The sequence below is a fragment of the Taudactylus pleione genome, unplaced genomic scaffold, assembly GCF_031769625.1.
Source record: "Taudactylus pleione unplaced genomic scaffold, aTauple2 ptg000207l, whole genome shotgun sequence".
In the NCBI taxonomy this organism is placed as follows: Eukaryota; Metazoa; Chordata; class Amphibia; order Anura; family Myobatrachidae; genus Taudactylus; species Taudactylus pleione.
In genome coordinates this window covers 4671847-4689851 of record NW_028284609.1, presented here as the reverse complement: position 1 = coordinate 4689851, position 18005 = coordinate 4671847, and the positions used below count along the sequence as shown (strand labels likewise).

General features: G+C 40.6%; 1 protein-coding gene across 7 annotated transcripts in view; it reads left to right on the top strand.

Annotated features, from left to right (window-relative positions):
• LOC148517857 (monocarboxylate transporter 2-like) overlaps positions 1-18005 on the top strand; it is a 284753-nt gene that overhangs the window by 64073 nt on the left and 202675 nt on the right. For all 7 annotated transcript variants that reach the window (XM_088478118.1, XM_088478119.1, XM_088478120.1 and 4 more), the window contains exons 3-4: positions 11617-11760; positions 16976-17779. In XM_088478118.1, coding sequence (XP_088334244.1) covers positions 11617-11760; positions 16976-17779 — 948 coding nt within the window. The remainder of the gene's footprint in view (positions 1-11616; positions 11761-16975; positions 17780-18005) is intronic.

Sequence of the window (18005 nt, the reverse complement as noted above, 5' to 3'; positions counted from 1 at the left end):
TGACTGACTTAAAGTTCCCAGTAGCCCAAAAATGAAGAACAGCCAGCAGTTTGTGTAGGCCTGTTATGACTTATGAGTGCAGTGTCTGGTTCAAGCTGAATTTGAATGAGGTTATACAGGTGAACTAAGTTGTTGTGGTTGAGGTGGAACATCTGGATGACCTTGTCATTAGACACTGCATTGAGATTTAACCACCCATGGAAGAACCTAGGCCTAGGTAGGCTCTTCGGCATCCCTAAATGCTGATTCCACAGTTCTTTTTCTTGCTCCTGGAACCTTTGAGTCAGCTGGTGCAACCCAAATGAAAGCGATGTCTGTGACCACATGACAGAAAAGTCTGCCTGAGCCATGTTTGGAATCACAGACAATGCAGCAGTTGACTTGGTTGCCTTGCAAGCATCATATAAGCATCATATTTGTGAGTGTCCTAATTGAAATGCTTTTCACGTTCAATCACACCACTCATTTGGTAGTTTATTGATTTTGTGCAATCCGTTGCAATTTTGGTGCAAGTTGGTCATGTTGGTCCACACGATTCTTAGTAAATTTGTGATTTGTATTGATGTCAATGTTATTAAAACGATGTTTGATACGATGGTAATATGCTGTGATTTGTATTGCGAAGTCGTGTTCAGCATGCGATAAACATTTAAGTTGCCCTTTAGAAAATTCCTGAATTTCAAATTCATGGGTTTATCAATGAAAATGACCAAATCGCACCAACACGATTCTTAGTAAATTTCTCCCATAATGTCCTGTTTGACATTAATTATTACAATGTTAACTCTACATGCTTGTACATGTGTGAGTTATATTTTCTGAAATTAAATAATGACAGGACATTCAAATAAGATCAAAGAACATTTTAAGACATATGCCGAAAATTTCACATTCTGCTTCCAAACCTAATATTTACTATACATTTTCGGAACCAGAAAACTAAATCAATCATATAGTTTGTTATTTCATGCTTTATACCTACATGAATCTGTCCAACATGACTATGCACACAAAGAAAGAGAAAGGGTCAGCAATGAAATACTCCTTGAGGTTCATTAGAAGTTGAAATATCTATTATTTTGTATTAAAAGGTGTTCATTAAATTAACCACGAGATAGCTTGCCCTGCAAGTAAATGCCTGCTTATGGCACACTAATGGTAGCCCCGAGATCACAGATTTTTATTTGCAGCCATACAGGTTGGTGAAATCAAAGTGTAATGGGGCAAGTTGATGTGCCGTTACTAGCTTTTTCATGCCGCTGCAATGGCATGTCACAGAGCTCATGGCTAATTGAATCAACCCCAATACTGTATGTGTAGTAAATTTTAACACAAAAAATGTGTGCGCATACAGTATGTCCGTATAACATTATATACATGGTTGACATGTGTCTGCTTAGAAGTGGAAAGGTGGAACAAGGGCGAGCAGGGACATCCTGAGTACTGTAATGGTGTGTTCACATAACTGTGACACAATTAGACATGTATACTTAAATAGATAAGCAATGTATCCCTTACAATCACTGTAGGTCTGGGGCAACAATACACAATGACTATGTTGACTATCAACAGCATTATTTAGTTGTTTCTAATTGGCTGCTTGTGTATTGACCTCTCCAGCTGATAATACTTCTATCATTAGTGTTACGTCTCTATTATATGAGTTGTGGTCCATTTGCAGCACTTACTTCACATTTATATTTCAACTACTGCAGGAAGGAGATTGCCTTTATTTTTAGAGGGGAAAAAAACAGAGGCCCTCATTCAGACCCGCTCACAAGCGCCTATGCGCTCGCAAGCGGGTCGATGGCAGGGCACTGCGCACGTGCCGAGTGTGCACGGTGCTGCGCAAGCCCCAGATCGAGAGAGAAATTCTCTCGCTCCGGGGCTCGCTACAAAATGGGTGGCTGTCGATGTTGATCGACAGCTCGCCCCGTTTTGTAGGCGGGGTGGGGGGGTGGCCGGACAAAAGGAGGCTTTCCTGAAGGAACGCCTGCCATTTGTAGGCGGCATTACTGACATTACCAGTGATGTCAGTAGGGAGCTTCCTGCTCTGGTAGAGCAGGAATCTACCTGGGGCTTGCGGTAGATGAGACCCTACCGCAAGGGTCTCGTCGCAAGCCCCGATGGTCACTCGCTAAAGCTGTGGGTGGCAACCTTTCTAAACAAAAGCATCCGCCCTCATTCAGAGCGAGCCCTCGCTTTTTGCGAGCGGCTCTGAATGAGGGCCAGAGTCTGTAATTTAATTTAATTTGCATGTGCAAATGCAATTATATTTTATTTGGAAAACATATCTTCCTTATTTATTAATAACTGCCGAGACAATATAATTTTTTGTGTATATGACCCTTTGTTACATTATAATATTATGTACTGTCCAAATAAAGTATTTAAACTTTAACATTCACTAAAATCATTGTCAAGTCACATCTATATGCTATTGTAAGTACATCTGGCAAAAATACTAATCTGGTACAGTGGCTCACATATTCGGATGGGTCTACTCTATTCAGAATTGTTATAAACCTTTGATGCATAAGTGTGGTTGGTGTCCTGTGGGGTTGGAAATATCATCTATAAGATGTGACAGATAGTGTGCGGTGGGATCTGAAGGTATAAGAGAGACCTGAGCTGGGTCCTGAGAGGTTTGATGCATTTGGGAGTTCTGAGTTAGAGAGCTGCTGAGTTGTAGTTCAGGATCCTTCTAGTCAATGCTAACTGTGGCTGTCCTTGGGTGTTGAGATGTCAGACAAGTGTAAACTGAGTACATTTACACTATACATAACTAAATAAATAGACCATGCTCTCTTTTACTGCCGTGTAGAAGACTGTCATTTTAGAAGTGACGTGTTCCCAAACACAGCAAATACTTATTGCTTGGTAGACTTGCCTTGCAGTGATGGTCTGTGTGAAATGATTGATTCATATAGTGGAAAGGGCCAGGCACAGTGACACAAATTACTGCATTCCCAGGATTGCACCTATGAGGGCACTGTTCTGACACTGAATGCCAAGGTAATACTTTGTAATAGAGCTTCAGTGGAATGTCAGGATAACACAAAACCAAGTATTTTACTTTAATGGCTCATATCTGAAAATGTAATTTATAGGATTCAGTGTACTTTTGAGTAACTAGTTACACTTTATAATACTTTAATGGCCATATTGTTTACGTGTTTATGTTTTCATTATTGGTTGGCATTTATTAATATTTTATTGTTTGCTAAACCTATATTCTGGGATGAGCAATAACACCATATGGACAAGCAGATGGTTTAGTGTAATTTTCAATATGAAATAAATTATAAACATAATTACCATTCTTTCACATATTTGTTGCATAGGTTTTATTTATTTATTTCCATAGAGAAATAAATGAATGCAGTAAAGTATCTAAAGGTCATAAAAGTCAAGTCATTAGTGTAATTACAGCAAACTGCATGACCAGAATGTTTTTGCAAATTTCACAGTGGCCTCAGTAATTTATTATATAATAAAGGTGTTAGACAATGAACACTGGGTGTCGACAGAGCAATCATTTCTGTTATTGTGTAATGTAATGACACCGCTAATCTGTGCACTAACCACCTTTCAAGGATACAAAAAGAACAATGCACTTTAAAGCATCATTATACCTTTTTGCTAAAGTACTGTAAGTAAATCATTACCTTGTGGGTAATTTTGCTGTAGTTAAGCTAATGGTTAATAAATACTTAGAAAGCAATAGTATTTCTTACCATTGAGTTGAAGCAGAATTTGTGTTTATTAGCAGTATTTATTACAAGAGTTGCAAACCTTTAGATGTTTAGCAGTCAAATAATGTTTTTTTCTAAAATGAGCAGGTAAAATCAAACAAATCCCATTGAAACAATGGGACAAAACACATCACATGACTGAAGTTTCTCTCCACACTAATAACCATTGCTCGCCCAGAGACCACAGAGGTAAAAGCAGCACAGCACTGCCTCACTGTGATCACAGACAAAACATCTGACAGGAAAATGTTAGTAAATGGCAGAATTACTACAGTACATACCTCAAAGCACCTTGAATCAATCCTCAACAAAGATGATAGGCACAACAATTTTTTCTGAATAATCCAAAAACACTTCAAAATCCCAAAAAATTGAATAGAGATGCCAGTTATGAATTACGAGGGTGGTTCAATAAGTAAGATAACAAGACCTCTCACATGTGTATTGTTCTCTATTTCATTCTAAATCTCCACCAGTGATAACGTCATCTCACATAAACAAGTTTGGGTTTGGTGCACTGCGTTTGATAACGTTAGGACAGACGTTCAAGATGAGCAGCAATCTGGCCTGGTCAAGCACAATTTGTGCTGCATTGGAGGCCTGATCATAGGCAAACGCAGGGGGGGTTTCCGTCTGCCTGGAAACCCCCCTCCCCAGCCCACACCATGACCACAATAGAAATAGTAATATAATAGATTGTTACTAGTGCTGCATGTTCTTCTCAGTATCACAAATGAAATAATTAGCACCACCTGTGGATCTTTTAACATGTATCAGTCAGTAATAAATAACCTGTGCACCAACTAGGAGATCTGGAAAACATGCACTGTTAGGGATGTGCTGCTATAGAGCCCAATATGTACATATATGTCCAGGGTAGTGCTAGGTTCTTCTGCCTCTCCTCCAGGCTCCCGAACTTGCTCCAATAGTCTGGAATGGTGCCTACATCTAAAATAAAACCATTCAGCTCAGATAGGAAGGCCCTACTGCCGCATCTAATGGCTTACTGTGATCACTGGTCCTGTATATGCTGGAATTATGACACACTGCACTTTGTATGACGCATATTAAAACTGGTTGAGTACGAATTCTGCCCTCTTCATGGACTGGCCACACTCACTCTAAAACCAAGCATTTGGAAACCCCCCTCTAGAAATCCTGCGTTTGCCACTGCTGATTCAGGAGGACAAACGTATTCGAGTTAATGATATTGCAGATGAACTGAACATCTCAGTGGGTACTGTGTACAACATCGTTCATGGGTAACTCGGATATGTCCTGGCTTCAGGCGCTTGACACTGATTTCTTCCATGATGAGATAGATGCAGGTGTACCATTGGAACAAATACTTAGACTAATATGGGAACAATGTGGAAAAATAACCTTTACCAAGACCATAGTATTGATTATACATATATCTACGAGTTGAATAAATTTACACAATGAGAGGTCTTGTTACCTTATTTATCAAACCACCCTCGTAACTAGCATAGCAGAAGAAGACATAACTCTCCTTAGCAGGACTCAACATATGTTTGCTTTAATAAGTCACAAATTTGGAGCAGAGCCTAAAACCATACTGGCCACTCACACAAACTGTCAGAAAAAAAATGTTCCAATATTGTTGCTACAACAAGCTCAACAGACTTCCAACCAGTGCCCAGATGTACAGTATTATCAAAACTGCTGACATTCATATACATACTGCTGTAGAACTATCAAAAACACCTGTGTTCACTGCAGCCTTTGTTTTCCAATATGATGAAACCTAAAATGTAATCTGCAGTAAATTCACCTCAATCATATCAAGACTCCAAAGTGTAGAGAGCAAAGTTCTTCCAATAAAAAGGGTGTTGAAGCTCTGCTAAATTTATCATGAAGAAAGTGATACACAAATATAGGCTTTTTTTTAAAACATTCTCACTAAACTTCTGCACTCTTAAGATTTTAAGCTTGTGATTGGTGTATTTTGCTTTAATGTATTTCCTTTATTGTATAATTAAAGGTTGCAAAATATCTTATTATATCAGACTAGTCAGAAAAAGGATCACGATTTACAGTCTCTAATATATTTTGACAAATATCTAACATTCATCATTTATCCCAAGGTATGCAGCGCCAGTAGTGTGAGAAATACAGAAAATGAGACAAAAGAAAATAGTTTTATAAATAACTAGCGACCCGCCCCGATTTTGCATGGGAGCAATTTTGAATTTACGTGATAGTCTTTTTTAACCGAGGTCTTATTAGATTTCCCTGTAGATGACATTAGTCGTTTTCCCACCTGACATCAACACGAGAAGATTTAGGGGGTCATTCAGACCCACTCGCTTGCGGCAGTACGCTCGCAAGTGGGTCGATGTTCCCCACTGCGCATGCGCACGACGGAGCTCCCTCCGTTGTGCGCATGCGCGAGACCCGGTGAGCGAAGGACTTTCCATCGCTCCGGGCCTCGCACCAAAGGGGGCGTGCTGTCGATGTTGATTGACAGCACGCCCCCTTTGGTGGGCATGCCGGGGCGTGCCTGCCAGATGGAGGCATTCCCATGGGAACGCCTACCGTCTGAAGCCGGCCCGAATGATAGAGCCAAAATCACTCCAGGGCTTGTGGTTGAGAAACCCGACCACAGGGTTTCACTCGCAAGTCCGATGGTCGTGATGGTCAAGACCATCGCGACCATCTTGTTGGACGCTCGTATATGCTGTGGGTGGTGAGCCACAGCTATACGAGCGTCCAGGAGGACGCTCCATTTTAATGGAGGAGGGCCCTGATTCAGAGCGAGCGCTCTGGTCAGAGCGTCCGGCTCTGAATCAGGGCCTTAGTTTTGATATGACACGCAAAAGGGCCACATAAAGTTGTCCATGAGAAAAACAGATTCCATTTAGGTCAACTCCAGCCAAATTAAGTGTCTGTCTCTGTGCTTTATTTATTCTCATGCCAAAGCAGACTCTTACTGGGAATTGGACCTGTTTGAAATGAAAGAATACTTTTTCACTTAAATTAAATTGGAACGGTAAAAGAAGGGAAAAACTGAACTGTTGTATCAGTAAACAGGGCTTACATACAATTTTCTGGAAAAAACAGATATGTATCAATCTCTACATGGTATAAAATAAAGTCCATCGTTGTGATATATCTTTAATGGTTTAGGCAGTGTAAGCAAAAAAAGCGCTTGGATATCCGATTTTTCATGTACTTGCTTCACTAAAATCATCACTGTTCAGCTCTCTTTTGCCATACATTAATGTTACATACACCTAAACCTTTCTCGTCAAACGATCTAAAGAATAGTGAATACTCAATCAAAATCTGTCTATAGGTTCTTGAGATTAGCACATACAAACAGATAGATGCCTACCAGGGATAATTTTTTCATTGACTTGCTTCACTAAAATCGTCACTGCTCACCTCCTTTTTGTCATATATTAATGTTTCATACACCTAAACCTCTCTCTACAAATGCTCTATAGAATAGTGAAAATTGCATCAAAATCTGTCCTGTTGTTCTTGAGATTACCCTGAACAAACAGACAGACGCCTACCATCGACTGTTTTTTTTTGTTAAGAAAATGCACTAGAAGTATTACAATTTAAGTACCTAAACAATATCTGCAATACAGTATCTGTCTGAATGCCATGAGAATTCCAATTTAATTTCTTGATATTGCAACATTAAGTGATATTGTTTAACTGTTTGTCAATTATGTGCAAATTCAAATAGAAATTATATCTTAATATTTAAATCCTTAATTTAATATATCCAAATTCATCCCAATATTTCCTACAGTACTTTTAGATGTAGGGCTAGTAGTGTGTATAAGCTTAAAAGAAAATGTATAATTTTGAAGCTACTGCAGTAATGTCTGATTATTATTATCAGGGCAATTTTTCTGGTAAAATAGGTTCAGGAACTGGGGGTAGAGCTTCTGGTGGTGGAGCTATAGAAAAATAGTAATTAAATAAATAAATATATATATAGTATTTAGAAAAAAGGCACTCAAAAGGAACTTTAAGGTAAAACTTAAAATAGTGCTGTTTATTATTATTAGTATTATTATTATTACTATTATTATTTTTACCGTGAATTAAGTTAATAATTTTTCTTCACTATTTTGCTTTAGAAACACCCAAGTTTATGCTAATTTTATTGTTCTTAAGGTGAAAATCAGCCTACTAACTGCATTTTTATATTGTGTCTGAAACATCCAAGTGTCGCATCTGTTCGATTTCGTGGTTAAACATTATTCTTCTCTTTTTCTTTTTTTCAATAAGAGCTCTATTTATCAATGTCTACTGTGCAAAAGTGTTACAGATTTGCTTTGTGAATCACTTGATTAGTACCCTGTCAGAAATGTTTCCAGAGTTTATAAACGTCCACAGCATGCAAGGTAAATTCAACTTAAACCCATCAACCGAGACCAATAGAATCCTTAACAAAATAAGTCTATTAAAACTTTTCAGAGGTCACATAGAAAGTGCATATTTGTTTGGCATAGGAAAGGTTCAAGCAGAGAACAGTCCCACAATTGGGCATTGCCATCAATGTACATTTTGATATATTAAAAAACATAGACAGAGAATCTTCCTACACAATATGATGACTTATCATTGCAATTTTAAATGATACATGCTCATGATAATTATATTATATATATATTTTTGTACATTAGGCTGGAAATTTCATTCCATTCTTTTCAACTAATGGATATTTACCTTATTCTACATTGTCTTTTTATTCATTTATGACTCATTTATTGTACATACATTCAACCATAATTTTGCTACGGCTCTCAGCTCTGATACTTTAAAAAAAAATTTCTAATAAGTTTTACAAATATTGATGATGGACTGTACTGCAGGTTTACATGTTAGGTGTATTTAGTTAAAAGCAAAACACAACTATTGCATTTATATGATCAGGACCAGTGCTACCATTATGTGGTCCTAGGTGGATAGCCTAGACTGCAGTGGTGGCAAACCCTGGCACTCCAGCTGCTGTGGGACTACATATCCCAGCATGCCCTGCCACAGTTTTAGCATTCCCTAATAGCAAAACTCTGGCAGTGCTTGCTGGAATATGTAGTCCCACAGCAGCTGGAGTGCCAGGGTTGGCCACCACTTTCTTTGGTTAGTGGGCATCTAGAGCTGTAACTAGACATTTTAGTGCATTGGGCAAGAGAGAGCACAGGTGCCCCTTCATATATCCTGGCCTGGGACACACATACAGTTTTAATACCAATTTGTAAATGAGGCGCATGTGGAGGGGACTGATGGCTTACAAAAGGCAAATTAAGGAATCTGATGGCAGATAAGGGGCAATCTGAGGAGCATGTGGGGAGGTCTGAAGAGTATTTAAGGGGCATATGGAAGAGAAAACTCTGATGGGACCCAGCAAAAATTAGGTAGGACACCACATTTTATAACTGATGGGTCCCTGGGTCCAAGCCACCCCCACAACAAATACTGATATTAATCCACTATTATTTTTTAATACATTTGTCCAGTAGGTGGAGCGGTTTCCCCATTCCTGTAAGCAATTTGTAATGTTTACACCACACAACTGATACAATTCCATTTGCACTGCAATAAAATCTACTTTTTTGAAAATGAATGTCAACCATTAGAGATGAGACTTCATCATACTCATAGGATATATTTCAGGAAAAATAGTTATAGGGATGAGTCCATCAAATGGAACATTGATATTGCCCTTCAATTGTTATAAATAAATGATGCATGGCTACATAGTAATAACAGACATACAAACTGCATCCAGGCTGTACCTCCATACATCTTTCTATCCTTATTTGAAATGGTTGACAAATATCCCTAATCGGCGATAACTATGTTTGTGGGGAAATTAATGAGTAAGTGTCTACAAAGCATATAGAAAAGGTGTGTAGACTAAGCTGGACAAGTGACATGGATATGCATTCAACACACATGTAATGCACTTCCCCTCCTCCATCTTTTTTTATTACTCACAAGCAGTCTTCTTCCTCTTTTGTACTTTCTTCTACTACTCTTCTTTTCTTCTCTGGGCATCCTGCAGACTGGAAGCTCCTTTGCAGCTCCTCCTGAATGCTCCATTGAACACTCTCCCAGGGATGAGACATTGTGATGTCTCGACATCTCCTTCCCCTGCAAACTGTTCAACGGAACAGGAGGAGTGGAGCCTCCGAGCCAGGGACCTGCCGGGTGCACAGCGAGTATTATCTATTACTGCAGGAAGATGGGCACTGGGACCTGGGTGTCATCATCATGCACTAGGGCAGAGGTGTGCGACCCCCAGGGCATCGCTTCCTGGTCTACTGTATAAGCTGCACTGCTTTTGCTGCAGTGCAGTGGCCATCTAAAACACTGAATGAGTAACATAATGTCTCTAAGTGAGTGTTTATTTTGTCCCAGCATGCCCCCAAATGAGAGCTGCTAGATAATAGAGAAGCCGTCTGCAGCTTCTTACATGTGAAACTGTTTATTTATGCTTCTCCATATCATTGTTATACTGAAAATGTAGCTCTTGACAATGATGTTACAGCCAAGTACCACACTTCCAGTTTCAGGAGGAGAAATGCCACCCCCACCACCTGCCTGCTAACATAAGCAGTGGGGCTGGAGGAGAAATGAAGAGAGCCCACCTTAATAAAATTCTACAAGATGGTAGTGCACCTTTAAATGTAGCTACACAGGGCAACATTCTAACAGGATGTAGTCAGCATCCTGATGGTCAGGATGTTGGTGGTCAGCATCCCAGTGCTGGAATTCCAACAGCATCTGAATCCCAGCTCTAGAAACCCAACCACTGACATCCCAATGGTGAGTATTAGCATTAGGTGAGTGTTAGGGTGAGTGTTAGGGTTAGGCTGTGGGAGGGGTGGGTAAGGGCTAGGCTGTGGGAAAGGTGGGTTAGAGATAGGGAGAGGGCTAGGGTAAGGGTTAGGGTTACTTACAACATTTTGTTGGGATTCTGACTGACGGGATGCCACTGTTGGTATTCTGACCATTGACATTCTGAGTGTAGGGATCCCATACCCCACTTCTAGGAATGCAAATTAAAAAAAATATATTCAAAACTCCAATTTTAAGAATTAAAAAATATAATTTGAGCAATATAATAGCCAGGAGACATTTAGGCTCTATTTACAGTTGGATGCATTTTTTCCCGAATGTACGAGCCAAAATTATGTAGCAATAAGTATACTTATTATGCTTGCCTTCCACATTCTGCCTCCCCAGGTGTAGGTGATCACATTTATATAATGGCACATTTTTGTTCCACATGTGCAGTACAGAAATGTGTAAAATTATTCTGCATATTAGGATGTCATCCAACTTTAAATGCTGCCTCACTGATTAAATTGTTTATGCTCACACAAATTTTTATGTAATAAGTTTTATATTTACAGCCTGTTTTACCAAAGCATCTGTCAAAGGGATTATCACCAAATTTTTATTCTTTGAGTATCTGCGTGAAGAGCAGTTTGTTATCAGTTATTGATGTCAAATTACAATTTTATTTAAAAGCAAATTTTTAATCTGCAGTACCCCAAATCAACCAATCAGCAATCAGTTTTTATTTAGCTACTGCAAGTCAGAAAATGTGGGCAATTGCTTGACGGGTCACTTCCAATTTTTGCACATTTACTGCATATTATGTTACTTAATAACTCTCATGTCTTTATCTTCTCAGTAGCATTGATTTATACAAATATTAAAATGACCTTCAGTGACTAATAATATTGTGGTTTATAATTAGTTATACATGTAAAAAAAAGAAACTTTTTAATTATAAAACTATACAAATGTTTTCATTTTGAATGCAATGCTTTCATGTCATTATTGCTTTACTATTTTACTATAGGTCCAATAAGCAGTATCCTTGTAAACAAGTATGGCAGTCGGCCAGTTGTATTAGCAGGAGGTTTACTATGCTCCTTGGGAATGATTTCAGCTTCTTTCTGCAACAGTGTCCTTCAGTTATACCTATGCATTGGTGTTATTGGTGGTGAGTAACAAAAAATAATCATTCATTAGTTCACTGGATTCAGCAAGGAACACACGAATGCAGACGCATGCAATCGGGCGCTGCGATAATATGCTAATGAATGCATACGCACGGCAATCACAGCAGAATAAGCAGACATCCAGCACTACATAATACCACCCACTTCCCTTTACTTGAGTCCTCTATACCTGGCAAGACAGTGGAAACATTAGTAACATAGAGAACCATCGGAACCATACGAACAATTGTGGTTGACCTGACCCTCCCGCAGATATAGCGAGACTTCCTGTGTGCAACTGGACCTCAGGCTGCATTTGTCACTGCAAGGGCTTAATTATTCATGCCCATGAAACGCCGTCCAAACGCACAGGCATGCATGCGTTTGCCGACCACCACCCACAAATGGCACTTCCTGTCAATCACTGTACTCTGGGTCTGCGTAGCCTCTGCAAACGCAGTTCCAATCACAATAACAAGTTGGCGCATGCGCACTGTGATGCATACACATGCGCAATGCGAAATAAGCAACCGATTGCATGCATCCGCATCCGTGCGTTTCTTGCTGAATCAGGCCCTGTGTTGTTTATCAGCCAATGGAAAAGTGCATTATATAAAAAAGCAATGTTTTAATTTTGAATGTTAAATGCTGACCTCAATAATTCTGCACACACTTTGTATTTATACATAGTTATAGGCAGAGGAGTAGCGTGGAGTCATGGTGCCCCAAGAAAGGGCATGTCATAGCGCCCCCCCCCCCTCCTGTACTGAACTGTCCCAGTGGGGTATGGCCAGCCTGTAGGGGAATACTGAAGTGAAGAGAAAAACAGCAAACAGTGGCGGTATCACGCTGGGTGGTTAGGTCCAATTGGGAGAATATAATGCTTCGGTGATGCACTGTCTTACATTAAGGGGCAGCTCCTTTGGCAAAGCTTTATTTATGTATAGCACCTAGGAGCTGACTTTTGTCTCCTTTGAATCATTGTTATTAGTCAGTAGAGGAGATTTTATTATGTATTGTGATCATTTACAGTGCATCCGGAAAGAATTCACAACGCTTCACTTTTTCCACATTTTGTGATGTTACAGTCTTATTCCAAAATGGAATAAATTCATTTTTGTCCTCAAAATTCTACACACAATACCCCATAATGACAACCTGTAAAAAGTTTCTTTGTGATTTTTGCAAATTTAATTAAAAAAATAAATGAAGAAATCAAGGGTACATAAGTATTCACAACCTTTGCTCAATACTTTGTTGATGCACCTTTGGCAGCAATTACAGCCTCAAGTCTTTTTGAATATGATGCCACAAGCTTGGCACACCTATCTTTGGGCAATTTCGCCCATTCCTCTTTGCAATACCTCTCAAGCTCCATCAGGTTGGATGGGAAGTGATTTCACTTGACAGTACATTGTAGAGCAACAATAACTAAATTGTACTACCAAATATATACATTTAAGTGCATTAAAGAGTCAGGAGACCTGGGTTTATAGGATTGGATGGGATATCTAAGTGTAAATATAGAAAAAAAAGGTTATAAACATTCATAAAAAGTGTGGGATTTAGGTAAACATTGTATTTACCAGGAAAACCCATTTAAGTATTTATTTCTGGGCTGTCACGACCAGGGTCTCTCGGCATGGTAGTCGACGGTTAATACCTGTGAGGATGCTATGGCGAGGGGCGTTTGGCAGTGGCGGTGGTGCCTGGCAAAGAACATTGGCTGTGAGTGGTTCTGTGGGGGCATACTGTCACTCTGGTCTGGTTAGGCCTGGGGGTGCTTCTGTTCCGTTCTGGCATGGGCGCCGCCATCTTGTCTCCAGTAAGGTGACCTAGTTGCCCTATCTTGTTGTGTCACATGCTCCTCTCTGACCATTCACGGCTGAGCACTGGGGATTTAAGGGAATTCAGAGCTCCCTTGCATTGCCAGTGCAACGTGTTTCTCTGCGAGAGCTGAGAGAGAGTGTTCCTGTGCTTAAACTTGTCTATTGGATTCATTGCCTAAGCCTGCTTTTCCTAACCTGCTCCAAACCCTGCTGGATTCCCCTACCTCCTCCATATACCTTTCTACCTGCCTGAGTACCTGATCCTGCTGTTTCCTTGCACCTTGCTTCATTTCATTCCCAGCTGGACTTCACTACCTCTGTCTGCATCAGCTACAGCTCACCAAACCTGCATTCACTTGCAGCTCATCAAGCCTGCATTCTGTTTTAGCTCACCATACCTATACTGGACTGTTCTGCCTGTCACTACCTGGACATTTGTTCATTAACCCTCACAACAGTTATCAAGTGCACTTTAGTGCTATACCTGGACTTTTGTTTGCCACTCCCATGTCTTCTCAGTCCCTTATTAAAAACCCCACTTTTTCATTTAAGTCTGCTCCTGTGTCTGCTTCTGTCACCACCCCGGGTCCACAACAAATTCAGAATCTAACAGTTTGCACTGGCCCCATGGATCCGGCCAACAGGAGTCTGGAGTGGATTTTTTCCGAAGTATTGCTGGCCGTTTGGACAACCTGGAAGCTATGCAGAACCAAAGTGGCTTGTTATCCGGCTCTGCCCTAGAATGGGTTTCTCCGCTCTGGGAGCATTCAGATCCACTTCTGGACAATTACCCAGAGTTCCTAGCAACATTCAGGAGGATTTTCGACGAGCCTTGAAGAACTTCCTCTGCTTCCTCCAGTATTATGAAGTTAAAACAAGGGACCCATCCTGTCAGCCAGTACGTCATTCAGTTTCAGACTTTGGCATCTGAACTCAAGTGGAACGAAGAAGCCTTGACATTGGCCTTTTGGCAAGGTCTATCAGATTGTTTAAAGGATGATCTAGTGACTCGTGAATTACCCTCTAGTCCTAGTGATCTCATTTCCCTTTGTAATAAAGTTGATATACGCTTTAGAGAGCGCCAAGATGAAAAACACAGAGCTAAGCGTTTCCCTTCCCCTACCCGTCCCACTCCCTCCCTTTCCGAGGAAGAACCCATGCAGGTAAATCATACCCGCCTTTCTAATGAAGAACGACAGAGGCGCTTTAAAGAGAACCTTTGTTTATACTGTGGAGACTCGGGTCACCTGGTGGCTTCCTGTACCCGCAAGCCGGGGAGCGTCCCGTTTCTAGCTAGTTCTGGATGCACTCAGCTAGGAGCAATTCTTCCGTCCTCTAAACATATTGACTCTGTGTTGTCCATAGCCTTAGACATTAATTCTAGCCCTGTGTTTGTGTCTGCCCTTTTGGACTCTGGGGCAGCGGGGAATTTCATGTCATCTCGGTTGGCAGATAAATTACAAATTCCCTGCCGCACCTTGGATCATTCTGTCTCCTGGACCTCTATTGATGGTAAATCTCTTTGTAATGGAATTGTGTCTAAGAGAACTCAACCTGTTTTAGTTCGTGTTGGAGCCCTCCATGTTGAACATATCAGTTTTTTCATTATACCGAAAACTTCCCATGAAGTTATAATTGGATACCTGTGGCTGTGTAAGCACAACCCCAGAATTGATTGGAACACTATGCAGGTTCTGTCATGGAGTGTGGAATGTCAAGTGTCTTGCCTTCCGAAGACTGATGCCTTTTCACGGTCATTATCCTCTGATAGTGGTCTAGAAACACTACGGAATACACCCATGCTTGGGGCAAAAGTTTTGACAGCTATACATCTACAACTGCCTGTTGGAAAGCCCTTTGTAGCCCCAGGAGGGGTGACTCCAAAGCCTCAACCCCAGAGGATGTCTCTAAATTCTCAACATCAAAGGAGGTCTCCAGAGCCTCAGCCCCTTAAGGGATTTCTGAGTGTCCAGCCTCAAGATGGGGTATTCAGCCCCATACCTCGAGAGGATGCTTCAAGTTTTGTTCCCCAGGAGGGGATTTCAAATCTAGCACCCCAGGAAGGGGCCTCAAGTCTCGTACCCCAGGAGGGGTTTTTAGTTTCCAGTTCCTGTTGGGCCCAAGCTGAGGATATCCTTGTTTCCAGTCCGGTCAACAAAATCCACTTGGCTTATCCTGAAAAGCCTAGAAGGTGTCCTGAGGCCACCCATAAAGGGGAGGGGTACTGTCACGACCAGGATCTCTCCGCATGGTAGTCGACGGTTAATACCTGTGAGGATGCTATGGCGAGGGGCATCTGGCGGTGGCGGTGGTGCCTGGTGAAGAGCATTGGCTGTGAGCGGTTCTATGGGGGCATACTGTCACTCTGGTCTGGTTAGGCCTGGGGGTGCTACCGTTCCGTTCTGGCATGGGTGCCGCCATCTTGTCTCTGGTCAGGTGACCTAGTTGCCCTATCTTGTTGTGTCACATGCTCCTCTCTGACCATTCACGGCTGAGCATTGGGATTTAAGGGAGTTCAGAGCTCCCTTGCATTGCCAGTGCAACATGTTTCTCTGAGAGAGCTGAGAGAGAGTGTTCCTGTGCTTAAACATGTCTATTGGATTCATTGCCTAAGCCTGCTTTTCCTAACCTGCTCCAAACCCTGCTGGATTCCCCTACCTCCTCCATATACCTTTCTACCTGCCTGAGTACCTGATCCTGCTGTTTCCCTGCACCTTGCTTCATTTCATTCCCAGCTGGACTTCACTACCTCTGTCTGCGTCAGCTACAGCTCACCAAACCTGCATTCACTTACAGCTCATCAAGCCTGCATTCTGTTTTAGCTCACCATACCTATACTGGACTGTTCTGCCTGTCACTACCTGGACATTTGTTCATTAACCATCACAACAGTTATCAAGTGCACTTTAGTGCTATACCTGGACTTTTGATTGCCACTCCCATGTCTTCTCAGTCCTTATTAAAAACCCCACTTTTTCATTTAAGTCTGCTCCTGTGTCTACTTCTGTCACCACCCCGGGTCCACAACTAATTCAGAATCTAACATGGGCATTTCAAATATTGATGATTATTGGTTATGTGAAGCAGCAAACATTTTAAAAGTATTTCCAATTACACAATAGCTAAATGTAGGATATTTGAAAATAGTATAAAATAAAATATAGCATAAGTGTAATTTAGGATAAACAAATACATAATGTGTATAATGGAAATAAATAAATATAGGCGTTCCTATCTCATCGTACTTTTGTCCTATGTCCATCTTCCAGTAAAGGGTTAATGCAGGAGCATTACACAATTAGCTTTTTTTGCTCATAGTTTGATGTTGATTAGTGTTTGTTGATCATGCATTTTATGATTGACCAAGGTTTTATTTTTTTTCTTCTAGGTTTTGGATTAGCATTTAATCTTCAGCCCTCCCTAACAATTATTGGAAAGTATTTTTTCAAAAAACGCCCAATTGCAAATGGACTGGCAATGGCAGGAAGTCCAGTATTTTTGAGCACATTAGCTCCTCTTAATCAATTTCTGTTCAATAAATTTGGTTGGAGAGGGAGTTTTTTAGTTTTAGGAGGGCTCCTATTAAACTGCTGTGTGGCTGGAAGTCTCATGAGGCCAGTTGGACCTAGACCTGTAAAAAAAGATGTGGAGAAGGTGCAACAAAAAGCTGTTCAGAACCAAAACACAAAGTTGACATTTTGCCAACATATTAACAAATATTTAGATTTATCACTTTTTAAACACAGGGGGTTTCTTATTTATTTATCTGGGAATGTCATCATGTTCATTGGATTCTTTGCTCCAATTGTTTTCCTGGCACCCTATGCTAAGCACATGGGAATTGATCAGTATTCATCGGCATTTCTACTGTCCATTCTAGCTTTTGTAGATATGTTTGCACGACCTACCATGGGAATGGTTGCAAACTCTAAATACATTCGTCCAAAGATACAATATTTTTTCAGTTTTGCCATTTTGTATAATGGTATTTGCCATGTTTTGTGCCCATTTGCTAATGACTATACTGGACTAGTGATATACTCAGTGTTTTTTGGCTTTGCCTTTGGCATGGTAAGCAGTGTCTTGTTTGAAACATTGATGGACATTGTAGGAGCAGCAAGATTCTCCAGTGCTGTTGGACTTGTAACCATCGTGGAATGTGTCCCAGTCCTTATTGGGCCACCTTTGGGAGGTAAGAATGTTTTTAATGTTCTGTATAATTTTTATGATGTCAAGCAATACATATACAGTATATACAGTATTTAAATGTGTTCGTGTGTGTAATGTCAGCAGTGAGAGGGTTAATGTAGGAGTATATTTTATACTCTTAGAATGAGGTCTCTGTGAATTGATTGAGATTGGCAAGGTAACCCAAGAGGAGCTATAAATAACGCTGAGACAAGTGTGAAAGTTGGAGC